This window comes from Stegodyphus dumicola, chromosome X2, assembly GCF_044657685.1.
Source record: "Stegodyphus dumicola isolate Sdum_Otavi_A_Nest chromosome X2, ASM4465768v1".
NCBI lineage: Eukaryota > Metazoa > Arthropoda > Arachnida > Araneae > Eresidae > Stegodyphus > Stegodyphus dumicola.
Genome location: NC_140781.1, coordinates 108,913,162 through 108,940,974, shown reverse-complemented (window position 1 = coordinate 108,940,974; position 27,813 = coordinate 108,913,162). Strand labels below are relative to the sequence as shown.

At 32.9% G+C, this 27,813-nt stretch overlaps 1 protein-coding gene across 1 annotated transcript in view; it reads left to right on the top strand.

Moving 5' to 3' along the window:
* Window positions 1-27,813, top strand: part of LOC118190285 (ubiquitin domain-containing protein 2) — a 47,641-nt gene that overhangs the window by 12,654 nt on the left and 7,174 nt on the right. The window contains exon 2 of the mRNA XM_035360982.2: window positions 23,763-23,999. Within this exon, the coding sequence (XP_035216873.1) occupies window positions 23,763-23,999 (237 nt within the window). The remainder of the gene's footprint in view (window positions 1-23,762; window positions 24,000-27,813) is intronic.

Sequence of the window (27,813 nt, the reverse complement as noted above, 5' to 3'; positions counted from 1 at the left end):
GCTTCTGTTGCACAATGACAAAGGTCAAGCCTGAATTATGTTTAGTTTAGTTATTTATTATGTTGACACCTATTTCTTGCATATGCATAAGACTTATCTGGGTCCTGAGTAAATAAATTTCCACATATACTTAACTTCTCAAAACCATTGGTACAGCTGTTGTAGCACGGAAATGATTTCCTTTAAATCTGACTATGGTATCACTGTCGTACCAGCGTTTCTGTCCCTCTTTTAGAATCGCCTGTCTGCTGCTGGGCCATGCATTGTTTGCTGTTTCTTATCAAGTTGGCTATGTTTTGGCAAAGACCACAAGTGCAAATATACTTAATGAAACAGATTCTATCTCTCTTTCAAACATTTGAACGTTTTCTCATGATTTCAGTGTAACTTTGTTTACTTATGCTTTTATTCAGTTGTTGTAATGCCAGCTTGTTTCAAAAGCCCCACTCAGGACAAAATTAATAAGTTGCTGAGAGATTTAGAAGAGGAAATTGTTGCTGATACAGATTCGTACTGTTCAGATACAGAAGAAATATGTCTTAATCAATCTTTTAATGAAGATAAAGTTGGCTATGACTTTGAAAGCAACGTTAATAATTTATTTGAATGGAGACAGCCAAATGAGCTTGACACAGCTAATACAGTACAAAGTCTGAAATCCGGACGTCCATTATCCAGAATGATCTAAAATCCGCACCTCAAAACCACCAACAACGTTTTTTTTTCTCATAGGCTTTACGCATGTGCATTTGATTCTCTCCTCTGTGCATAATAAAACATCTGGAGAGTCCCAATTCTTAATTTCACTTCGACACTAAACAAAATACCTTGTTATTGAAGAAACAATCATTTTGGCATAAATTTGTACGATCAGTAATTTGGCTTCGTGCTGCGTATCTGCTTGGCACACATAACAAACCGAAACATTCCACATAGATTCGTTCATCTGATGACAACCTGACGAATCATTATTTATTATACTTTCCTTTCATCACCGCATGTTTATCAAAACATCACAACTTGAGTAATGACTCATGTAGCAATGCCTAAACAATTTTTTTATGTAAGTAAATTAAATAATAAAGGAGTGGGATAAGCTTTTATGTTGACATTACACTTGGCAATGATTACAGATTTAGGTTAAATGCGCTAAAAATGTTGACAAGGAAAAATTTACAAACAATTTCTTTCCATATGCTAAAAAAAAGATTTTGTTAACGATACTCATAGACCCAAAGATTACATTTAGGGCTATTTTAATTAAGAATAACTGATTTGTTATTCACATAAAACCAGAACCAGCGCCAGGGCTCGTATGGCCTCACTGGGCGGCAGAATTTAGGGAAGATAAAAGGAAGGCGCTTGGTAGCAGAATTTAGGATCCACAGAGACTGCATCAGGCGACAAGATATCTAGTGCCGGCACTCAATAAGCCTTAAGTATATGTGGGAATTTATTTATTCAGGACTCAGATAAGCCTTAAGCATTTGCAAGAAATAGGCATAAGAATAATAAATAACTATAAACTAATATAATTCAGGCTTAATTGTCTCAGAGCACGATAGAAGCAAGATAAAATTTAGCGGAGCAATTTGTCTTTAGTCACCAATCTCATGATACATAGTGAAATATGTATCATGAGTGTACTGTGTGTAAAGATGAGAAGTGAGGGTTTCTTACATAGAAAGATAAGGGGGCAAATTTTCTCACGCTGTTTGGTGTCTTGTTGATAGGGGACCAGATGACAGCAGCTTTATTTCGATTGATGTTAAGGGAAATTTTGACGCTGCGTTGGTCAAGCATAACTTTAGGTTACTTCCAACTTGTAATATTTCGATGGGCATGCAAAGTAAGTTTTCCTCAAATATTGGACGAGTATAGAAATCAGATTTGGCTTAATTTTTAATTCGAGAAGAAATTAGAAGCAGAGAGCCTTGCCTGTCGTTAGCAAGCTTGCCTGTTCCGACAGAAGCCATGACTCCCACGTTTCTCACTGAGTGTTTGCCTCGACAGTGGGCCTTTGGTCCCATTTTTAGCGGAAAGATGTGACTATAAATGCTGAACATTGCTCAATGCAGCCATGTGCCATTCAAGGCACTTTCTGAATCTGTCGTAGCCCTCTTTGATGGAAACACATTAATAGAAAGCTAGCAATTTGAGTAGAGGCAAATACTTTCTGAGGTATCCCCATAATCACTGCCTTTGAAGAATTAATTATGCATTTTTTTATGTCAAATCCTTTGCATACTAGATCATGGAAAGAGTAGGTGCTTTGAAAGAATGAGCTGGAACTGTGCAAATGGGTTAGCTAGCTAATGAAAAGCAACCAAAGGAGGGAGAGAAACAAAACAAACAAAAAAAAAAAAAAAAAAAAAAAACACTTCTGTCAAGATTTGCAAACATCTGTCAGGATTCTCGTGGACTGTGCAGTTGGGCCTATGACCTGTGCAGTTCTGTGTGAGTGATTTAGATAATTTGAGTTCCCCCAGTGACTGATTATTTTCTTTTGCACTTCTTTTTATTATTTTATTATCAGGAGTTTTGAAGGCTAATTTCTGAATAATGGTCAATCATTTTGAATGTTTAAATGTAGTTGAGTATGTGACTTCAAGTAATTATTGAGATGTAGAATTTTCATTGCTCTAAGTTCTGCCATAAATTAAGTTAATAGATGAGGAAAGCTTCAGTGTATCATGAGAGAAAATATCACTGAATTAATGATTATAAAATATGTTATTAAGGAATTTAACAAATTGCTAAGTGTTTAAAGATAAATTAGTTTTTGAATTACTTGAGATGATGATTTGTATTTCACTGGATATAAAATGTGAGTACTTTTAAGAGAATGTTAGGAACTGGTCTGGACTTGGGCAATGAGATCCCTATAATCTATATGACCAAAGATGCAATTACTAAAACAATAGTTTCAGATAAACTATTCTCGACTTATATACCAAAAAGGAATGAGATAGAATCTCTAATTGACCTAATTCTAACAGGATCAATTGAATGTTACACAGATGGATCAAAATCGAACTTCACTGGAGCTGGAGCTATTATAAGAACCAAGGAATCTGGAGAAGATTTCATTTGATTTCATTTATACCTTGGTAAACTAACCACTGTTTTTCAAGCCAAGGTTCTGGCGATCAATATGGTTGCCAGGGAGCTCTTAGCTAAAAATATGATTGATAAGAATATATATATTCTCTCTGACAGCCAATCAGCCATCTTTGCCCTGGCTAATCATGTCAGTTACAAAACTGTGTTTTGAACTGTACTCAAGATCTCAATTCTCTGGCTCAGGCCCATAACACCATTAGCTTAGTCTGGGTCCCAGGTCATTGTGATTTTGCTGGAAATGAACTAGCTGATAAAGTAGCTAAAGATGCTTCGCAACTACCCATGTCTGGCACAGAACCATTTTACCCAGTTTCATATCAAACTGTTAAAAAAGAAGTAAGAAGCTGGATAAAGAACAAACATGATAATATATGGTCTAAACTACTAGATTGTGCTCATTCTAAATTGGTGCTCAGTACACTTAACTTATCAGGTAAACTCATACACCTCAGTAGAACTAACTTACGCCATGTAATTCAAATTGTTAACGGACATGCTTATCTGGCCAAGCATCTCCACAAATATGGTCTTGTCGAATCTCCTCTCTGCCCAGCTTGTGGAGAAGAAGAGGAAACACCTTTTCACTTTCTGGGACGATCTCCGATGTTTTCTGTCCCTAGAAACAAATTCCTTGGGTTTCCCTATATTAGCTTTGATCAAGCCCTTCTATACAAAGGACTCTGGCATAATAGGGTTTCTGATGTATACTAAACACCTACAGGTAAGGTGAATTTGAAACCACAAGAAACAAGCATTGAGTCGCCCTGTGAGTTCTTTTTTTTTTCTTTGCAAAAGAAACTATGCAGGGATTTCCCTCTCATAGCTGTGTTTTGGAATATAATTTGGAAATAGGTATCAAATCTTTATACACTACCTGGCCATTTGGCTTGAGAAAGCACCTCTGCCCTCCTTATTTAATTAATTAATTTTTTTTTTTTTTTTTAGACTCACCATCACACCCTTGTTTGGTCAAGAGTTTGCGTTTGGTGGGGATTGAATTGGCTCTTCATCCAGTTGGGAAGTTTTCACGATTTAACCAACACCCTGAATTTAGAGATGGGATCTTTTGCTGATGCTATATATTTGGTGTCAGTTTGGGATCTTATCTATTTATTTATTATTTACCTTTCATGGGAGTTACCATTTAAATCCTTTGATTTAAATCATCAAATGGCGGAAGAGCAATGGGCAACATTGCCTAAGCTCCTTTCCTTCTTTTCATAAGAAGGAAGCGCCACTAATGTTATATGTTACAGGAACTGGTCATTTATCCCAGCCACATGAATTATAATCAAGAAAATTAATAAATTTGTTTTATTGTTAAAACGTGAATGCATTTTTATTTAGTGGTCTATTGTGGTCACTCCATTTGTTTGACTGAAGGTTTTACAAATATGGATGTGTATGTGCATGTGGGCTTATTTGTAAAAACTCTAGACAATATATATATATGTAAGGTATAAGAAAATTTGATAGCTGCTTTAAAAATAATTGGCTACCTCAAAATTATCGATTCTCAAAAGCCTATGTCATTTCTTGTTAAAAACCAATATGCATAGAAATTTAGCATATTATGATTGAATAAATGTTTGCCAAATTGATTGGATATGTGTGAAAATAAAGATTGGTGATATGTCGGAATCTAGTGGTGATATGTCAGAATCTAGTTTTATCATCTTTGTCTCTGCTAGCTACTTTGCCAGCACGAAGACGCATCAAAATTATTACATACTTACAAAGTCGTCCAGGATATGTACACTGCTCAAAAAAAAAAAAAAAAAAAAATGGGACAGTCCTATATCTCCCGATCTACTGGGCCGATTGACAAAATTCAAACTGCGTTCTTCATGTCTCGAAAGCGCGACTTAGGATATATATTAGATTTATATATAGCACTATTCTAACATAGGTGTTTTGACACAAAATCGGACTTTTTCTGAAATAACATACCAATTTTTTTACATATTTCGATGTTACGATTCAAATTACGCCTAAATATAAAATTTTGTAAAATTTGGAGCAAAATTTACGGAGAAATTCACAAATTTATGTTGGCACTATTTTGTCAGTTTGTGCCAAGAATAGTTCACTTGGCAAACTTCTTAATATATGGCAACCTAGTTTCCTTTCCCGTGAGAAGAAAAAAAGTCACCATCGTTCCTTTTCTCCAAATAATATTCTTTATATTGTATTTTTAATTATAACTTATTATTTTAAGTAATTTTTTCTTTTTCGAATTTCATTTTAATTGTTTAAGTTGCATGGTTTTTTTCGAATAACTGTTTTAAAAATTTCTATTTACCTATTCGAACTGCGTAAATAAAGGTGCAGCGTTTATTTTTTTTCAAATAGTTTTCTTTATGAAAAATTTTTGTCATAGTTATTATTTTAGGTAATTTTTAAATTCTTATACTTTTATTTTAATTGTTTGTGTTGCATTGTCTCTTCAGATAATTGTTTTAAAATTTCCAATTTATTCCTTCGAACTGAGCATTTTAAATAAATTTTCCAGAATTTGATTTTATTTATTTGAATTGCGTTTCTTTCGGAGGAATACTTTATAACCCAGATTACGATGCGTTTGAAAACTGCATATATTAAAAGAGCAAATACAGTAAAGCATAGTTAACACGCCTTTCAATGTTCCGTTCAGAAAAGATATATATATAAATAAGAGAGATGTATAACCGACATTTTAACTTAAGATGACTTGCATTCACTGCTTTAATCAGTTTTATCATTGTGCCCATTGCTTTACACAATTTTATCCTACATTTGGTTTCTTAAATGTTATTCATATTTTAGTCAAATATTTTATTTTTGAAATCGTAAGAATCAAATATCATAAGATTAAAAAGTTTTAAATTTAAAAAAAATACAAATACTAAATTTTACCCAAAAATTTATTTTTTCTTCTCTTTTTCTTCAGGCATTCTACTTTATTCTTGCTCTTTTTCTTTAGGCATTCCGCAAGTATATTAAAAAGCATCCAACTTTTCGAAATATCTTGATATTTCTGACAATCATTTTAAATAAAGTTATCGCCTTCCACTTCATAAAGGCCCACAAACGGCCGAGCGGTAAAGTCGCTGAACACTGGTAGTTCACTCCGGGGTTTGAATCCCGGTAAACGGGCTGGTTGCATGGGTGTTATCGTGGATTTTTCTCATGTGTACCGTGTATGCCAGCTGGTTTTCCTTTGAAAGTTCTTCACAAAGGCATCCTTCCTTTTAGGCAGATAACCCTGCTTTGATGTAACTTAATAATCCATTTCAATCCATTTCATCAATATTTGGTCAGAGCCTTTATCAGTCTTTAGAGGCTAAACATTTTGAAGGTATGAGATGAAAGAAAGACTGGTTTCATCAAGAGGTTTTGGTTTATTTAATTATGACAAAGCACACTGGGGCTATCTGCCTAAGGGGAGGGATGCCTACCTAAAGGACTTTCTAAGGAAAACTGGCTCGCATACACGTTACACATGGGGAAAACCACGAAAACGCCCATGCAGGCAGCCCGTTCGCGGGATTTGAACCTCGGACCGAACTACCAGATTTCAGCGACTTTACCGCTCGGCCGCTGTTTCATCAGGAGGTAAAAAAAACGCCTTTAGGTGACATTCACATACAATACTGGATAAACTCCTGAATCTTCAAATAATTCGACTGAGAAAATAATAGGATTCTCCATTTATGGTACGATATGATGTTCTGTAACGTAATTTAAATTTATACAACCATATAGTCTAAAACCAGTCGCTCTTCACTTTAATCTGCAATGATATCGTTTTTGTCTTTTCTGATAACACAAGCTCAATTGATGGTATTTGCTGGTGTACACGCCCAAGTGTTTTCTCTTTGAACGCCTAAATTCTTTGAAGTAACGTGAAAGTGTATTCAAAAGCGTCCAACTTTTTTAAACATCTTGGTATGTCTAAGAACCAAATTTTCCCTGCAAATTTTGCTTGCTTTTCTCCCTAATTTTCTTCTTTCCTTCTACAGTTATTTTAAGTGCTCACACAAGAAAATTAAGATTTTTCGATTGCTAGATTTTCATAAATTTTGCATTCTTGTCAATTTTTTAAAATATCAATTGCATCAACTGTTTTCAGCTGAAGACAGCTTTTCATTTTCTAGACAATTTAACTATAAACAAAGTATAGAGCAAAGTCCAAAGGATAAATATTTTAATTAAAAGATTTTTTGCTAAATGACAAAGAAATAAAACAGTCCAGTAGTGTTTATTCTTCACCACCGAGTGACCCGATTCTTATATCGGCTGAAACAATCTAAATCATATTAAAGATCATATTTTTTTATACAATCTATAACGCGAGGGAAAAATTAGCTTCTTAAAACATTTTTTCTAAGAAGATTAATATAAAAGATTATATTTATATATATATTTTTAAAGCTGGGACTTGAACCAAACTGTCAAACTTTTAAAGTTTAATTTACATGGTGGTTATAATTAAAGTTCCAATTTGAAATGATCATAAAAGGAAAACTACCGGACCAAATGTTATCAAACTTGGGAATCGTGTAAAGGAGGTTATGGGAATTTATTTTCCGCGGAAAGTTCAAAAACTCACCACCAGGGGGAAAATGGCGCTGTATACAATATTGTTATATGAAATAAGACACGAAAACATCTGTTTAAAATGCGTTTAATATTTTCCGAAACGTGTTACAAAGCAGGTTCAATGTAGCGTCCAGCGTTTTCCGAAAGTAAGTTAAATCCTGTTACTGCATTATCGACAGCAGCTCTTAGCATATCAGGAGGAATGTTACGGACATGTCAGTGTATCACATTTTTCATTTCTGCCAAATTGTTTAGATTATCACCATAAACAGTGCTTTTGAGATAACCCCATAGCCAAGAGTCACAGAGGTTGAGGTCTGGTGGGAAGAGGGGAAGTGTTGGCTTATAAGACTTTCATTCGTGAAATGTTGCCTAAGTAACTGTGCGACACACGTGAGGTGGGGCCCAGCCCTGCATAAAAATCGTAGTATCTAAAATGCCACGTTACTGCAGTTCATGTATCACGAAACATTTTAACATTGACTCTAAGTGAGCTGCAATCACAGTGGTTCAGCTGTCGACTGCTCTTCAGAGAAAAATGGTTCAGTTATAATACTAACTGTCATTCAACACTAAACGGTGTGGAATGACTGCTATGCAATCGAATGCAGTAGGAGAATGCAATGGAACTAGATAGATAACATGAGAGATTTCTTTGGCCCAAATCGATTAAAAGCGTTTTAAATCAGTATCTTCATGTTTTAGTGCCGAATTCAGACTTCAAAAATTACTAATTAGCGATCTGTAAGAAAACGATTTCCAGATTGTATGCACTTGTGCGAGTGATTTGTGATATCACATTTTCTAATCGCTAATTCGTGGTTTTCATGGACGAATTTCTCACTTACACGGATGGCGCGCTCGACTTTTATCGAATTTAACGCCTTTAAATGATAATTTGCCTACTTCAAAGTTTCTTAAGGGTATACAACATATTAAACCCGTGTAACAAAAGGTTAAGTTAGATTCTGACCCATATTTTGTTTAACAATATTGCATACAGTGCCATTTTCCCTGGTGGTGAGGTTTCCAACTTTCTTATTTTCACGAAAAATAAATTCCTATGACATCCTTTACACGGTTACAAAGTTTGATAACATTTGATCCAGTAGTTTTCCTTTTATGACCGTTTCAAAGTGAAATTTTAATTATAACCACCCTGTATATTATTAAATTTTAATTTGAAGCTATGCGTTATATGTATACCATGCGTAAGATTTTCGCTTTTATGGAAAAAACAAAGAATCGAAGCAAATATACTTAGGATATTAGACCAAAACTGAAAAAATTCCCCTCCCTCCGAAAATAAAATATTGAAACTTCGACCATGAATTTATTGAATTATCGAAATATTCAATTTGACTTATCTTCTAAGTCCTAGTTCCGACAACAATTCCGTCAAAAATTTCGAATTACTGAAGCTGAAGTAAAAGGTTTAGTATACATTCACTGTATGTTAATAAAGTAATAAGAGTGTAACAAAAAATAGATTATAGAATTTACGCTGATGCAACTATTTGTTTGAATGCACAACATGTAATGGAAGAGAAGGCTTGTAGAGATCTGTTTTTGACATGCCTCTAAAAGTAGATGTCATACTCCTTTTGTCTCTTCAATGTCAAAAAACTTTCCTTTGAGAGGCCTTTAGTTTTGGGGAGGAAAAAATCATAAGAAGACAAATTTGAAGAACATGCAGGACAATTGAGTACACATACTTATTTTCGGAGCACAAGCGGTTCTCCGATTGGTTATTGAATAATGAAAAGATGCATTATCATGCAATACAAAACATTTGGAATACGTTTTCTGACTGAAAACGTAAGATTAAAAGTCATTGGCTTAATTCACAGTCGTTTACAAGTCAACTACTCGGGCAATTGCAGAATCGTTTTGATCCTAAGCTTGTAAGACAAACGTAATATCACTGGATTTAAACACTTCTTTAATCTTCCGAGAATGTTCCTTCTGTAGCTCATATTCCAAGAATATTAAGTGAATACAATTATTGCAAAAGAAATTGAATATTCATTTGCACTACGGCTTGGTAGTTTACTAACGAGTTAACAAAACTTAAATTCTGCTTTTTGTGTCTAACAATACAACAATATTTTAAATATTTAAAAATAAAATATTAAATTGGAGATTTAATTGGAGCCTCACCAGTTGCCTAGCATTTGAAGATTATTAAATACTAATTGTTTGTTGCGAAGTCTAACCCAGGCTGCATGGTTGGTTTCGTAGTTTTCTAGGTTCTCTTTACAAAGGTTCTCTATGAAAGCATCTTAATCAAATAGCTCCCATGTTCTTTCTATGTTCAAATAACCAACTAACCTAGTTTAAGCGCGATTTCCAAGGGAAGTTACTAGCAAAACCCGAATACACATTAAAAATCATGTAGCTTGCCAATCGGGAGTAACATGAAAGATACAGCGCCAATAATTGAATTGCTGTTACGGTACACTGTTTCTAAACTTAGATGGTCATTCCTTAATTAAATAGCCCACCAGCGGCCGAGCGGTAAAAACGCTGATCATTGGTAGTTCGGTCCGAGGTTCGAATCTCGCGAATGGGCTGGCCGCATCGGCGTTTTCGTGGTTTTCCCCATGTATAACGTGTATACGAGCCAGTTTACCTTAGAAAGTCCTCCACGAAGGCATCCCTCCCTTTAGGCAGATAGCCCTCGTGTGCTTTGCCATAATTAAATAATCCAATCCAATCCTTAATTAAATATAATTGATTTGTAACTTCTACTGGAACTGACGGTAAGAATTGAAGTGCAAATAAATAATATCGTGTGCAATCTTGATTAATATAAAATTTAAAATATTTGCATAGAAAAATATTTGCATTCAGACAGAAAGTTTTTTGAAATATTTGCAATTACATTATAAGAAGGATTTATTAATAACCGTAATAATTACTTATTATATTACTGATGATTAGGATTCAGTTCTTGACAATTACATTCTAAATTAGACTTTTAAGGATATAATGAAAATATGCTACGCACAAAAATACATTTTAGGATAAAAATGAGTTGGTTTTTTATGTTTTAAAATTTCTTAAATTCATTTAATAAAAATCGTATCCTCGTTGTTAATTGAATCCTGAATGTTGGGCGGCGTTTATAGAATTATTCTTACTTGTCCACAGAATCTGCTGACTTATCCAGCCATTAAGTAGCTGTAGATCATTTCTACATAACTATTGAACTTCCATTAATTCAGTCTCTAGAGGGCTGTATGTTTATATCATAATTTGACTTTTATAAAAATGATTATTCTAAATATTATGTTTCTATAAAAATATACTGTGCTTTAAAAATGTGGATGATAGTATCAGCCGCTCTTTCAGCCACTTCAAAAGCAACAGTTTGTTTAGAAATAAATTATGCAGTTAATGTCATAAAATTCAAATAAATATCAAACGAAAATTCTCAGTTTTAGACAATTCGATTTAAACGAAGTAAAGTAGCAGACGATAAAACGCCGAAGGTAAAAATTTACTCTTATTTTTTTTAAAAAAGGAAGATAGAGAGAAATTTTAAAAAAATAGTTAAAAATTTAAATAATATCATTTATAATTAAAAAAAATAGCTTTTCATATAGTATTAATAAATATTTATTACGCTTCATTGAGGGAAAAAATGTCATATAATTAATTCTCCGTAAAATATTACTTGAAATTTAAGTTTAAAAATAGCTGTGGCAATTCACTGTAACAAAAATCCATAGACCACATTTCGCGTTATTATCGCTCAAAAAAAAGATGCCAAATTTCAAAACTCGAAAATATGTAAATTCATGTATATCTTAGGAAATTTTGAATAAAAAAGTCTAATTTTTTGCAGATATGCTTAAAAATACACCTACTTTAAGATGATGGTAAAAATTTTATAGGTTATAATTCAAAATTTTTTTCGAAAAATTTATAAAAATTATTTAAAAATAGAAATTTAAAAAATAAAACAGAAAAAATGGATAAATTTTATTTGGAATGAACCTAAATTTCGAAATTTGAGAGGAAAAATCAAAAAAGTTTAATAAAAAAAGCGATATTAATAAATATTTGCAAAATTCAATTAACATTGAGGAGCTAAAATTTTGAGAGCTAATATTTTAAAAACTACTCGTACGATTTTTTACAAAACATGGTATTCTGGCATAATTTGAGACGTAGAATCAAAATATCTAAAAAAAATTAGTATGTTATTTCAGAAAAAGTCCGATTTTGTGTCAAAATACCTATGTTAGAATAGTGCTATATATAAATCTAATATGTATCCTAAGTCGCACTTTCGAGACATGAAAAACGCAATTTGAATTTTGTCAATCGGCCCAGTAGAACGGGAGATATAGCACTGTCCCATTTTTTTTTTTTTTTTTTTTTTTTTTTTTTTTTTTTTTTTTGAGCAGTGTACCTGCTGCCACAACCCCGTGTGTTTTAGTTCAAAGTGATTAACTTTTTTTTTAAGTGATTAGTGTTTTTTTTTTTTTTCTGCATCTTCGCTAAAGTGTGATGTTTACCCAATTGGAATTCCAGTTTCTTTGGAAGAAAACATTAGAAAAGAGTGATTAATGCATGTATGTTCCTTCGATCCCCAGTGACTGGACTGCGAAAAAAAAATTAAAAAAGTGATTTAATGCCGTGTGTTGAAAGTTCATCGATCTTTACAACGTGGTGAGTGCTATGATACTGTGTTGGTTGCTTCTGTGTCAAGGCCATGTTTATAATGAAAAATGTGTCATCGAGTGTCCTGTCAAGTTTTCAAATACAGTCAAAAGTCGTTAATCCGGACTCGTCAGGACTTCGGCGATTCCGGATTATAGATCATCAGTTTAAATCTGGTAAGATGCCATGCAGAAATTACAAAATTAAAAATATGAAACCGTAATTTATGAAATAAAGAACAATTATGATCTAAAAGGTATCAAAATTTACAAAAAGAAAAAGCTTAATATTTATTTGTTTACTTTATTAAACATTTCTTTCAATGTAATTTGTTTAAGTTGCTTCGTTTCATGTGATAATATTTTCTCTTTAATTCTATTAAACAGATATAATTTCTTGTTTAGTTACAAAGTTCCGCTGTTCAAGTCCTGTAATTGCTGTGTCGAGAATACCAACTAATTTGTCAATAGAAATTTTTTCATTTTCAATAACCTCTGTGTCTCTTTCTTTACTATCGGAAGCGAATTATAATGACGGGGAACTTGTTTTAAATCATATCAAAGACGGAGCATATCGAGATGAAATACTACATTTGGTAAGGAATTATAAGCCAAATAAAATAAAAACATCTGCCCTGAAGATAAGGATAGTGCTGACAGATCAACTTCCAATTAATTGCATGCTGCAGCATCCCCCCCCCCCTGAGCAGCGTGAAATTGATAAACAGATTTCGGATTTCGAAACATACTTTCACTTTAGATCCTTTACATATTAGCAAATATATATCGGAAATTCTATTTGATATAATCGAAAGTTCAAGCTTACTTTTATAAAATTGCTCTAACAGTCTGCAAAAAATAATAAGCCGGATCCAATTCGAAGACTAAGGAACAACGCAATCTGCAACATTAACTGAATTAGATAATTTTAGCTTAGCTTATACCGTCCGTTATACATTAAACGCGCATGCGTAAACGTTTTATGCGCACACGCACATTCGCAGCCGCGAAAATCTTACGCGCACACGTAAACGCCTATGCCGCATGCGCAGAAAGTTTGTAGCTTTGAGGTCCGGATTATGGGTGTCCGAATTAACGACTTTGGACTGTATAGTATCTCGTGATCAGTGAAATGTGAAAAAATTCTAGTGATGTATATGTGTATCAAGTGCTTTGTGAAACATGTCATCATTATTTAATGTAAATTCTTCAGAAAAAATGTGTATCAATCGTTCTGTAAATTTTTCCGAAATTTCAGTGCAAAGTGTAAAGTTTCATGTTTTGGTGTAATGTGAAATGCAAACACGATCGCAAATAAAAATGTCTACCGAGAAAGGTGAAATCGCGACTGTTACTATCGATAAATTTCGGTGTGCAATATTCGATGGATCAGATAGCAACGTACCAATTGATAAATATTTTTTATTATTTGGAAAAAAGTGTCAAAACAAAAATCTTGCACATAAAGATAAATCGATATTATTTTTAGAACGCCTCAATGGTGAAGCTTTATCATTTTATTTAAGAGAATGTGTCGAACTAGACTGGTGTTATGTTGATAATAGGGTGAATTTTCCTTATGAAAAGGATTGAGTTTATTATTTTCCTTATTTAAGAAAAATCTTAAGTTTTATTTAATTCCTTGAATTTTTAATTTAATGCTTTATTATTTATAATTGATTCAATATTTGGTTATGTAATTTTTTTAATTTTTTTGGGGGGGAACAAATACTTCAATAATTTTTTTTTCTTTTATTTAAATTTAATCAAGATTTCTGTGTCCTTGTGAAGGATCAACTTGTTCGCGACGAGCATCTCTGTTACTGAAGCATTCTCTTGGGACGGCGCTTTAACCGGATGCGCCGTCCTGTGAGGACGGGCAATTTACGCTACTAACTTTGTAAAAAAATTCGTATAAAGGAAATTTGTCATCCAATTTTTTCAATTGTGGGTACATTATGAGAAGAACATCCAGGTAGTTGTCAGAATTAATTTTAAGCCTTTATTATTATATTTTCCTTAAAAATTTTATAAAATACTAATTCTAGAATAATTTGATGCACTGGGCAAACGGTGTAGCACCAGGGTGCCTGGGTCAAGGACCCTACCCCTTGTAGAACAGATATGTTATTTCGAATAGTGTCATGAGTAACTAGTACAGTCAAAAGTCTTTAATCCGGACTCGTAGGAACTTCGGCGATTCCGGATTATCGATTTTTCCGGATTATAGATCATCAGTTTAAATCTCGTAAGATGGCATGCAGAAATTCTAAAATTAAAAATATGAAACCATAATTTATGAAATAAAGAACAATTATGATCTAAAGGATATCAAAATTTACAAAAAAAAATGCTTAATATTTATTTGTTTACTTTATTAAACATTTCTTTCAATGTAAGTTGTTTAAGTTGCTTCATTTTATGTGATAATACTTTCTCTTTAATTCTATAAACAGACATAATTTCTTGTTCAGTTACAAAGTTCTGCTGTTCAAGTCCCGTAATTGCTGTGCCGAGAATACCGCTTAACTTGTCAATCGAAATTTTTTCGTTTTCACTAACCTCTCTGTCACCTTCTTCATGTCTTTATCCAATTTTGCAGCAATTCCACTTTTTGTTTGACGGACATCGAAACATACTTTCGTTTTGTAGATCCTTTGGGAGCTCCAGCATGGCAAATTCTATTTGACATAATCGAAAGTTCAAGTTTACTTTTATAAAATTGCTCTTACAGTCTGCAAAAAATAATAAGCCGCATCCAATTCAAAGATTAAAGAACAACGCAATCATCAACATTAACTGAAATAGATAATTAGATAATTTAATTTATACCGTCCGTTATACATTAAACGCGCATGCGAAAACGTATTCTGCACTTGCGCACACGCAAATGCGCAGTCGTAAGAGGTCTTACGCGGCGCATGCGCAGAAAGTTTTTAGCTTTGAGGTGCGGATTATTAGCACCAGGGTGCCTGGGTCAAGGACCCTACCCCTTGTAGAACAGATATGTTATTTCGAATAGTGTCATGAGTAACTAGTACAGTCAAAAGTCTTTAATCCGGACTCGTAGGAACTTCGGCGATTCCGGATTATCGATTTTTCCGGATTATAGATCATCAGTTTAAATCTCGTAAGATGGCATGCAGAAATTCTAAAATTAAAAATATGAAACCATAATTTATGAAATAAAGAACAATTATGATCTAAAGGATATCAAAATTTACAAAAAAAAATGCTTAATATTTATTTGTTTACTTTATTAAACATTTCTTTCAATGTAAGTTGTTTAAGTTGCTTCATTTTATGTGATAATACTTTCTCTTTAATTCTATAAACAGACATAATTTCTTGTTCAGTTACAAAGTTCTGCTGTTCAAGTCCCGTAATTGCTGTGCCGAGAATACCGCTTAACTTGTCAATCGAAATTTTTTCGTTTTCACTAACCTCTCTGTCACCTTCTTCATGTCTTTATCCAATTTTGCAGCAATTCCACTTTTTGTTTGACGGACATCGAAACATACTTTCGTTTTGTAGATCCTTTGGGAGCTCCAGCATGGCAAATTCTATTTGACATAATCGAAAGTTCAAGTTTACTTTTATAAAATTGCTCTTACAGTCTGCAAAAAATAATAAGCCGCATCCAATTCAAAGATTAAAGAACAACGCAATCATCAACATTAACTGAAATAGATAATTAGATAATTTAATTTATACCGTCCGTTATACATTAAACGCGCATGCGAAAACGTATTCTGCACTTGCGCACACGCAAATGCGCAGTCGTAAGAGGTCTTACGCAGCGCATGCGCAGAAAGTTTTTAGCTTTGAGGTGCGGATTATAGATCATTCCGGATTATGGGTGTCCGAATTAACGACTTTTGACTGTATAACTCTTTAGTTTTTTTTTTAACAAAATCAGAAAATTTTTCAGCAGGTTTTACCATAATAGGTTTAATTCTCGGGGGCTCAATTTCAATAATTTTAGGCTCACCTGGTCCATATTATCATTTCCATTGTCATTTGCATTTAATCCATTAAATTTATTGCTTATGGGAATATCTACGTTGCACTTAATTAACTGAGAAGGCCGGGTCGGGTTTTTCGGCTGAGTAAAGCCAGTATTAGTGATTTCAGTAGCTGACCTCTTATTCTTTTTTGATGGCCGCTTGGGCTTAGCATTAATATTACCAGAATCATTAACATTTGAAACAAGATTAATAACATTTACATCAGATCCATTTTCAGCATAAACATCAACATTTTCACAAGTATTAGATTTAACAATTTTCAGTTTGCTAGCTATTACTTTTTTGGCAATATCAGTAACACTTAAATTAATAGAATCAGGATCGTGTCCACCAAAAAACTCACACCTACCTTTATGTATCTGTAATAATTCTTCGGCAAAACCACACTGCCTGGTAAATACAGTCCGAACTAATTGCAGTTTCTGATTAGATTTAGCATTGGCATTCAATGTTTCCAAATCCATGTCGATCAACGTAATCCTAGATTTTAGCTTTTTAATGCTTTGTAATACACACAGGTAGTCCTCTAACATAAACGATTCTGCATTTATTAAAGCACTCCAATTGCCTCCTAAATATTTATCTGCAAAACGATGCATTTCGTCCGTCAGCTCTAGCACGTGGTTCCGAACCGTAGATGTATCCATTTTAGCAGGCGCAGAGAGTTCGTTCCCCACCAGTGCACATGGTCGCTAATCCTTGGTGGAAAAAAATCACTATTCACAGCACACGAAAAAGATCACACAATTTCGAAGTAATCCACACACGAAAAATTTCAAGATGCTGAGAAAAGAGCATCGAATAACTCCTATTGCTCAAAACAACACTCGTCGCACATAAGAAAAACGGTAGAAACGCTCCCGCGATCGAACTAGCACAGCGTCTTTCTAGAATAATATAATTTTCCCCTTATCCCACAAATAAATATATATGGAAAAATATCCAAACAATCGCAGATTTTATTTAACACAATACAAAATTAAAATTAAAAAATATTAAAACTCTCTTTAATAAAACTTCAACGAGCAAACAACAAAAAGTAAGCAATGTTCCAAAATGAGACAGTCTACGATATTCTTTGAAACTTGGGTGTATGCAAAGTCCAACGTTGCATTAGTCACAGGAATATAATATCTACTGCTATTTTTACTCAGAAAATTTGACTCATTTAACATTTGTATATGTTCTACGGTCAGATAGTGCTTTCATTTTGCCATTAAAAAAAAAAAAAAAAACACTTTTCTCTAAGTGATACAAAATATTCATCTCAATGCCGGAAAACACAGAGTAATAAAAAAGTCTCTAATGATAGAACATCTACTCCACTATAACCGATAAAAAAATAAAATAAAAAATAAGAAAAATTAATAAATTAAAAGTATTGCAGAGCATGAGAACATGTTCTTTTGTTTATATAAATTGACGCAGTAAGAGCCATTACATTACTCAACAGTAACAAATTAGCGATGGTGTATATTCTACGTTTAGATACTGTTTTTGTTTGCCATTAAAAAAAGATATGTTTCACTGACGATTAAAAATATTCATCTCAAAGCACGAAAAATCTAAGAGTGTTAAAAAAAAGATAAAAGTAATAAAAAATATAAAAGTAATAAAAAAAATCTCTAATGATAGAACGTCTATCCAACTATATCGCAGAAATAAAAATAAAAAATACCTCAATACAGCGAGAGCACATGCATTTGTTTATATCAAATGTCGCAGTTAGAGACATTACATTGCTCAACGCCCCCCCACGAATCTCTCTCATTCCGAAACAAAATACCAAAAATAAAAATCATTGCATAGGAATGAAGGTAAACATACTTACATTTCGATATATTTCCCCATAACAGGCATACAGCTACATCTAGTGGCAACAAAAAATATTAATTAAATGTTCTATCTAAAAAGTTAAATGTGGTACTCCCGGTAGAAAGAAATTGCTTTGTTTCGGTTGCCCTTTAGGACAACTAGTACTAGAGCTACACCCGCATTGTGCAAAATTACTTGTATGTTAAGGATTAATGGTGTAGTCTACGAAGAACATAGTACTACCGTTTCCGATTGTGCAGCCACAAGGCCTGGTACTCGACAGAACCGTGGCCGAGTCTATAGCATTGCCACTGACTCGATTGACACCATACGATGGTAATGAGAGGAACAGGCCAGATGAGGGCACTTGGGACGGACACCTGAGCATGACAAACTGAGTATTATATTTCTACATGAAAATTGGCAGCTCAGTCTGCATTATAATGGAAATATTTTCATCAACAAAAATTTGAAAGACGTTTCAGTGAACATTTACTTTATGGAAACTTTTGAACATTTACCTGGTAGAACGTTTTTCATCAAGAGAGTTTAGAAAAAATTTTCATTGGACATTCAAAAGATGTTGGACATTTTACTAATTTGGGAACTTTAAAAATTATATTTGTATTAATTTATTATTTAGTTTCTTTAGAAATTACATTACTTGTAAATTATATGTTAAGTATTTCGTAATATGTATATGAGAGAGGTCATGAATCATGAAGGGGCATAGGAAAACCTGCCTGCTATGTCCTTGATGCTTCCTCATGTTTTTTCTCATATAATAAACTTTCTCCTGCTACACTAATTCACTAATGCTTTTCTGCCACCCTGCTTCCCCGACCTTTTCTTTTAAAATTGGGAATATGTGAGATATAAGAACATATGATAGCTGCTTTAAAAATAATTGGCAACTTGAAAATTAACGATTCCGGATTTGGTGCTCTTCCCCTAAATTCATCTGTTCTCCCAAATTCAAGATCCTTCCATGATTATATAACGACCTGAAATTAACCAGTCATAGCTTGTCTCTATAATTACATCAGACTTAGTACAGTCAAAAGTCGTTAATCCGGACTCGTCGGGACTTCGGCGATTCCGGATTATTGATTTTTCTGGATTATAGATCATCAGTTTAAATCTGGTAAGATGGCATGTAGAAATTATAAAATTAAAAATATGAAACCGTAATTTATGAAATAAAGAACAATTATGATCTAAAGGGTATCAAAATATACAAAAAAAAAAAAAAAAAAAAAAAAAAGCTTAACATTTATTTGTTTACTTTATTAAACATTTCTTTTAATGTAAGTTGTTTAAGTTGCTTCGTTTTATGTGATAATACTTTCTCTTTAATTCTATAAACAGACATAATTTCTTGTTCAGTTACAAAGTGCTTCGTTTTATGTGATAATACTTTCTCTTTAATTCTATAAACAGACATAATTTCTTGTTCAGTTACAAAGTTCCGCTGTTCAAGTCCTATAATTGCTGTGTAGAGAATACCGACTAATTTGTCAATCGAAATTTTTTCGTTTTCAATAACCTCTGCGTCACTTTCTTCACTTTCGGAAGTGAATTATAATGACGAGGAATTTGATTTAAATCATATCAAAGACGGAATACATCGAGATGAAATACTACATTTAGTAAGGAATTATAAGCCAAATAAAATAAAAACATCTGCCCTGAAGATAAGGATGGTGCTGACAGATCAACTTCCAATTCATTGCATGCCGCGGCGTTCCCCCCCCCTACACCGGTTGCAGAGCAGCGTGAAATTGATAAACAGATTTCGGAATGGTCAGAGAAACGATGGATATGCCTTTATCCATTTTTTGCAGCAATTCCACTTTTTGTTTAATGGACTTCGAAACATACTTTCGCTTTGTAGATCCTTTACATATTAGTAAATATATATCGGAAATTCTAATTGACATAATCGAAAGCTCAAGCTTACTTTTATAAAATTGCTCTAACAGTCTGCAAAAAATAATAAGCTGGATCCAATTCGAAGATTAAGGAACGCAATCTGCAACATTAATTGAATTAGATAATTTTAGCTTAGCTTATACCGTCCGTTATACATTAACCGTGCATGCGTAAACGTATTATGCGCATGCGCACACGCATATACGCAGCCGTAAAGGTCTTGCGCAGAAAGTTTGTAGCTTTGAGGTCCAGATTATAGATCATTCCGGATTATGGGTGTCCGAATTAACGACTTTTGACTGTATAAATACCGTTGGCAAATTAATTACGTCATTCCATTACTTTCCCCTAAGTGGTGCTCTGTCATCTTCGTGGCACATTGCTTCTCAAATGTCTATGTAATTTCTTGTTAAAACCAATGTACCTAGACATTTATCATATTCAATTATGATTGAATAAGTGTCTGCCAAATGAATTGGATATGTGAAAATAAAGATTGGTGATTTGTAGGAATCTAGTTTCGTCATCTTCATCTCTTCTGCCACTCTCTGCTAACATGGCTATGCATCAAAATTATTACATGTATATATATATATATATTCTCTAGTGTTTTTACTTATTTTTTTATTACTGACTACTTATTCAGATGATTTATTGAGAAATTTTTATTGTTAGAGTGTGCTGATGAAATAATTAAACTATAAAGTTATTGAGTTGTACTTTATAGAGATGTGACTGATAGTTATGTATTAATACTTCTTCCCTGGTGTTTTGTGAAGTTGTGTATTAATGCATTAAATTTGTAGCTATCTATAGATTTTTAGGAATTATTTTGTATATAGTTTGTGGTGATTTAAAGTTGTAGTATTTTTAACCCTTGTAGAATTTGGTAATGAATTGGTATTACATTATTTTGGAAACAAGGTATATTCCTCTTGGTTTTCAGGTTTTGGATTTAATATGTCTGAATCTTAAATGAATTTATTTACTTTTAAAGATATGTATATATATTATTTTTTGTTTACTTTATTAATTAATTTGTGTGATTAATTTGTATTCAAGATCAGTCATCCAGTTCCTAACAGAATAAGTGTTGTATATCCTGTTATTTGTCTGGCATTATTAGTAGTTAATTAATATAACATGATGAATAAAATTTGTTTATTTTTCCCACATAAGCATTTCCAGTAGCCTAATTTACTGAAGCTGAGGCAAGTTGTATGTTGAATTCATTAGGCTTATTCTGGTTGTATATTGGCTTCTAAAGCCCATTAATAAATTTTAAAAAAATCCAATTGTCCTGATATTTTTGAGGTCTAAAGTTGTATTTCCTGTGTTATTTTAGGAAGTATTTATTTGATTCACATCATGTGAAATGATTCTTGTTGGCTGTTTTTATTTAAAGTCTTCTTCTGGCCGTTGTTATAAGTTCAAAGTTTTGCCAGAATTCTTTCAATCGTGGTACACTGTTGAAAGGAAAACCCAGACTTTGCATCTGCTTTCTGAATGCCATATGTATCTCATGAGCTCTTTTTGTTAGACATTATTAAAAATTGCTAAAATTGTTAAAAATTTGCTGCTCTCAGGCTGAAACAGCTCTAGAAATTTTCATAAATGTCTGTCCTTTATATATGTACTGGTGGATGCCACCAGTGATGTGCAAAGGCTCATCTGTACCATTTCTTTCATGCTTTGACATATATATGTACAAGGCTGGCATCAAAGTTATTGCAACTGGTATGGTCATGAAGAGTTGTAAAATTTAGAAAAGAGGGAGATTATACCAGGCAGCAAAAAATCTAATGCTCATCCTCCATATATATGTGAAAGATTTAAAATGTGAAAGAAAACTGTTAACTTTAATTTAGCCATGGTATTTTTAATTTCATTTGACTACATCCCCTTCATGTCCTAAAACTGATATATGAATCTAAAGTGCATCATCTCAAAATTAAACCCCATTTATGGCATCTTATTAATTTTGCAATGTAACATTTCTTATCCTATCACTGATCAAAATTTAAACAAAGAAACCAACTCTAAAAATATCGCCGTTCTAAAATGTACACTTACTTTCCTGCCTTCCTCTCGCTGTGCAAGCACTTGATGCTGTTGTGGGGTGCATATCACACTCATAATGATGATGTGTAAAAAAGAATATGTGCCTTAAAAACAAGTTGCCCAGCAGTGACCGAGTGTTAAAATCACTGAACACTTGTAGTTCTGACCTGGGTTTCATTCCAGGTGAATGGGCCAGTTGTATTGGCATTTTAGTGGTTTTCCCTAGGTGTAATGAGCCAGTTTTTCTTGACAAACGTATCTTTCTCCTTGGGCAGGTAGCTGTTGCGTGCTTTGCCATAATCTCTATAAAACATACTTAGAAATGAGTTGTCAAAGGAATAAAAATTATGTGTTGAATCTAGGGCCACGTCTGCTGAGTCTTTCCTTCACTGTTATGCATCTTATGTATCTGCACAGCTCTGTCATTCTGTATTTGCAATAGAGAACCTTAAGTTATCTACAGAATATATTACACATAAACACACATATATATTTAATAATAATTGAGAGGGGATGTGACATAGAAAGAAGACCGGTGCACAGGCATTTTATCCTTGGTAAGAAGTAACATAAATTTTATTGAAGTATCTCTTTGTTTTAGGCCTAGCCTAATTTAAAAACTGATGTGAAAATGAAGATGCAATCTAGGCATATATGAAACAGGTCAAGCATATTGAAAAATAATAAATATATCTGTGATAATAGGTCTGTAAAGGGAAATGCATGCCTGTTGCTTCTCTTACTAGCATACTTTTCTTATCTGTGTTGAGCTGTGAAGAGACAAGCATTAGAAATGAGAAATTTCAGTTCAGAATTTTGCATGTGAATAACAAAAGAAAAAAATTCAGTTACAGAATGTGTGGAAAATAATTTTCTCCAAAAAAATATGAGGTGCATTTATTTATTTAACTTCAAAATGAGGCATTAACAATCAGACAAGTGACAGGAGGTGTGTATGCACTTTGGTTGACTAACCATAACCTCTGCCACTATTGAAAATGGATAGATTACTAATGTAATTTGTCCTTAGAATTTTTATTACGAACTTATTCTTTAAAACCAAATTAATTCTAAGCATAAACAGTGATGTCAGTTGCACCAAAAAATTATTTGATTACACTTATTGCCAGATTTGCTTTGTGGCTGCCTAAAGGGGGGGTAATTATGTGACAGCCACTGCCAGTGCTGTTTCGCAAATTTGAGCAGAGCTGTACTCATCTTTTGTGAGAGGCAAAACACTAGTTGTAAGACAGCAGCTCAAGTGGCAAATGGATAGGCTGACTAAGGTTACTAATTTCATTTTTTATGTGAAGCAACATACGAGTCAATTTTTCTTTCATAAAAACATCCTTCCTCTGAAACCATTTGACTATGTATTCTTTACCAATAATCAAGTAACCTAATCAAATCGTATTTTGTGAAGTTTAGTATATTCATATGTAAATTGCATTTTGTTAACTAAATTAATTGATTGCTTGTAGAGGTTTTCTATAATATTTTAGATTTTTTAAATTTTGCTGAAACTTATTTTTATCCATATTCTGTCTTATAGTTACAATAGGAAAAAATCAACCTCTGAAACATGAAAAACCAAAGTGGAAAAGTGATGTGCCTTTGACTGGTGGCCAATTACATAGCAAACGGGATGAATTTTGGGATACTGCACCTGCTTTTGAAGGAAGGAAAGAAATATGGGATGCTTTAAAAGCTGCTGCTTATGCTGCAGAAACCAATGATTATGCTCTTGCTCAGGCAATTATTGATGGTGCCAATATATCATTGCCCACTGGTAAGTTAAAGGTGCAGACTTTCTTCTAAGATTGAGTTATTGTAAAAATATCAATGTAATATAAACATAGGAACTGGTACCTTAGCATATTATATAAAATTTAAATATTTTTGTGTGTATAAGATGGTGACAGTGGTGACGGTGTTAAATTGCCAGCTGTAGCAGATGACACAGACTGCAGATTGACTGATTTGAGTTAGGCCTAGGGAATTGCAGTGGACAAGAATAAGAGCAATAAGAGGTAGCAAGATTGAAGATGCAGAGAAGTAGAAATGAAGATACAGTTCAACAATCACAAATGCCACTGTGGTTGGCATTCTGCTTAGAGTCGTTTGGAAGGGGTCTTATATGCTGCAGGACGAGGGGTCACATGAGGGTCTTCTCTTCGCTGGAGATAGGGGAATTTACTACTGAAAGCAGGGAAAGTCCCTGTGTCGTGAAGGATCGTGTCATCACACGGTTTTCACACCTTTGATTCATATGAGCAGAAATTAAGATTCGTATTGTCCTGGAACCTAGAAAGAAAACATGTTGAAGTTTTTTTCCCATAATTTATGAATTTTATATAAACAGTGCAGTTTCAATTGTTTATTTTAAAAAATGTCTGAAAATCATGGAACTACAGTTTTTAGCAGAAGTATACTTTTTGTAGTATAGGGAAAAGGTGATCAGCAGATTTTCGCCTTATTTGAATGGAATATGTCCAGATTGTTATTGATTTAACTTGACATTTGTCAGTATTACAAGAATATATTTCATATTTTTCCTAAAATAAATTTCATGCTTTTTTTCCCAGCCAATGTCAATGATAATGTGTATAGATTTTATCTTAAAAATCGAAAAAGAAATATAATTGTATCTAATTATTAAGAAATTTCTTTTTTTCTTCATTGCGCAACAATGTTCATACTTTTAAGTTCAAAGATAAAAAATATATATACTATTTATTAATTATAATTATTTACCGTAATTTCGCGCGTATAGTCCACGGACTATCTGTGTTTAAAATGCGAATTTTTGAAGCTGCGGACTATCCACCAGTGCGAATAATACGCTGGTTGTTCACGGTTAAAACCGTTGAAATTAAAAAAAACACGCTGTCATGAACTGCCGATGATCAAATATAAAAAAAGCGCGAGATTCCAAGAAAACATTCGTATGTATCGTATCGATAGTAAACCATGGAGCATAGTGCAGAACAAATGAGTAGTAGCAAGTAGAGCTCCTAAAATCCAGGCTGGCGCATCAAGCGATGCTGGGATATGAGCCAAAGAAAGTCTTGTATGAGCACTCACTTCACAGCCAACTCTATAATGGCCTTGAAGCGCAAAAGTCACGTGATCCAGATGGTCGATCTGTGTGGTTGTGAAGATGTGTTGTAGTGTGTGTTCGTGGATTTTTTGGATGTTAATTTTGCTATTCTACGTGATTTTAAATCACTTAAACTAAGGTAAATAATATTTTTATTTATATTTCGTTTTATACCTTTTTAATTTTTAGATTTATTTGGGAAAATTTGTAGCTGTTTACAATCGTATTGAAGTATTTCGTTTTAACATAACATCGAATACATTTACTCTAGTTTGAACATTTTGCATAGTATTGTTTTGAATATTTGTTTGGTATAGTACATTAGGAATTCTTTATTTTGATTATTTCTTTCTAATAGAATATTTGACAGTCTATCCCGATAAAAGAAACTTTATCACCACAAACATTTCAGGCATTAATAATAATTACATAATGCATTCATTCAATTGATTCCACATTTGTTTCAAAAGTATGAAGCTGAATACATATTGTTAGGAAAATTTCAAACTGATGTTACGGAATCTCGTTTTTTGGAATCTATCGGCAAATGTCAGGTTCAAATTATTAAATAAATGACCTACACTTATTAGAAAGTGAGAAGAAGCTTCATTTTAGAAACAATATTATAACTTCATCATCAAATATGAAAGTCCCTTTTACCAGATTATGATAAGGATTCTATTTTTACTTTTGCGAATATTAATGATTATTCAAATTTGCTAATTAATGATTTCTTTATAGAAAATGTTTCTACTGATATTTTAACAGTGCTAGTTTAGGTTACAGATTATGATGCCATGAAAAAATTAAGGGTGATAAAATGCAATATTTGCAGGACTGGTTGCAAAGTATTCATCCAAGAGATGATATTTTTGGTTTTCTTAAAGAATTAGATAGGGGTAAATTAAAACTTTTCAATCTAAGGTTACTTTATTAACATCTTCAATTGTATATTTCTTATTTGGTGAAATTCTTAAAAACATGAAAGATAATTTCTTATGTAAGGAAAGCAAATGGATATTTTACATAATTTATCTTGCATACACTTAGGTCGAATTAACTTTAATTTAACAGATTCTTGCACTTGTGAAATGAGAAACTCGGTTAGAAAATATCTTTGATAATTTTTTAAATAATTATACAAAATATAAAAATGACAAAATTAATATAAAATGCTCATATAAAAAGGTTAAAAAATTTAACAATTAATTTCAGTTAATAAATCACAATTTTTTATTTTATGCTTTGTTTCTGCATAGATTATGTATAATATGTAGCATGTATGTATATGCTACAGCTCCAAGTTTTATGAATTTATTTAATAGTGGAATAGGCCTGTAATTTGGGGAAATTAAAAAAAAACCAAGACTAATCACTTACTTCTTGGTTGGTTTGGAAAAAGTGATTCAACATAAAATTAGAGCTGGTACAAATAGATGGCTGTCTTTTTTATGAAAGTAATTAGCATTTAGTTCTTTGAAATTTCCTTGAAAGATTTATTTATAGTATAACATTGCATGTAAGTTCATACTCAAATTTGCTAGCATTTAAGGAATTTTTAATTCGTTTCCCCTTTTTGACAAAATTGAGATATCTAGTTTTTATTAGTGAATGGAGTGAAGAGAGATGACTTTGGGTATTTGCCTTCTGAAAATTTATATAGCTGATGCAATGGTAATTTACATGGAGTTTTACAAAATATTCTGCCCTTAATATTTATTTTATTAGTATGAAAATCTAAATAAAATTTACATCCATAAATCTATTGAATTCGCCCCTTATGTGGATTTTATATTGTTTTGGGAATAAATTTGATTCAGATAACATATATAAATGGATTCCATTTTTATCAAAATTACGTAAATAAAGTTTGCATGTGGTGATTCTCAGTAACATTTTTAGTTATATAAACAAAGTACAAATTGTTTTAAAAGCTATTGAAGATATACATTTTTAACGCCTGTAACAATATTGCACTGTGAAAAAATTTAATGTTAATCATGCGATCTACTCACGTTTATTAATTTTACTTATATTTATTTTAAGACAAAACTATTATTTGCAGCAAAGTTGAACTCCGGGATTATAGTGAAGAGAAAGAGATCGACTATTTCGATCACGTGACCTTCCGAAACTGATTTCGCTTCAAGGCCATGATACAGTCGGCTGTGACTCACTTAGCGCAACCAGAGTCTTGTATCCCAGTATCCTTCGCACTGCTTTAGCGCAACTGCCGGGAGGGGGAAAAGTAATTGATGCGTCAGCTCGGTTTTTAGGAGCCATAGTAGCAAGTACCTGGAGTACAAAAAAAAAGCGTGATTCGTTTACTTATAGCGTGGTTTGGCAACACCGAGTGAGTGGGGTCGAAGGTCACATTTCATTACCACTTATCACGAGTATAGCACGTTGCACAGTATTTTGTCTTTCATCTTCGATAACGTTGATGAAACATCGCCGGGAAAAAGATGGAAATAGAGAAGCGGGCCGTTATTGGTTTAATCCT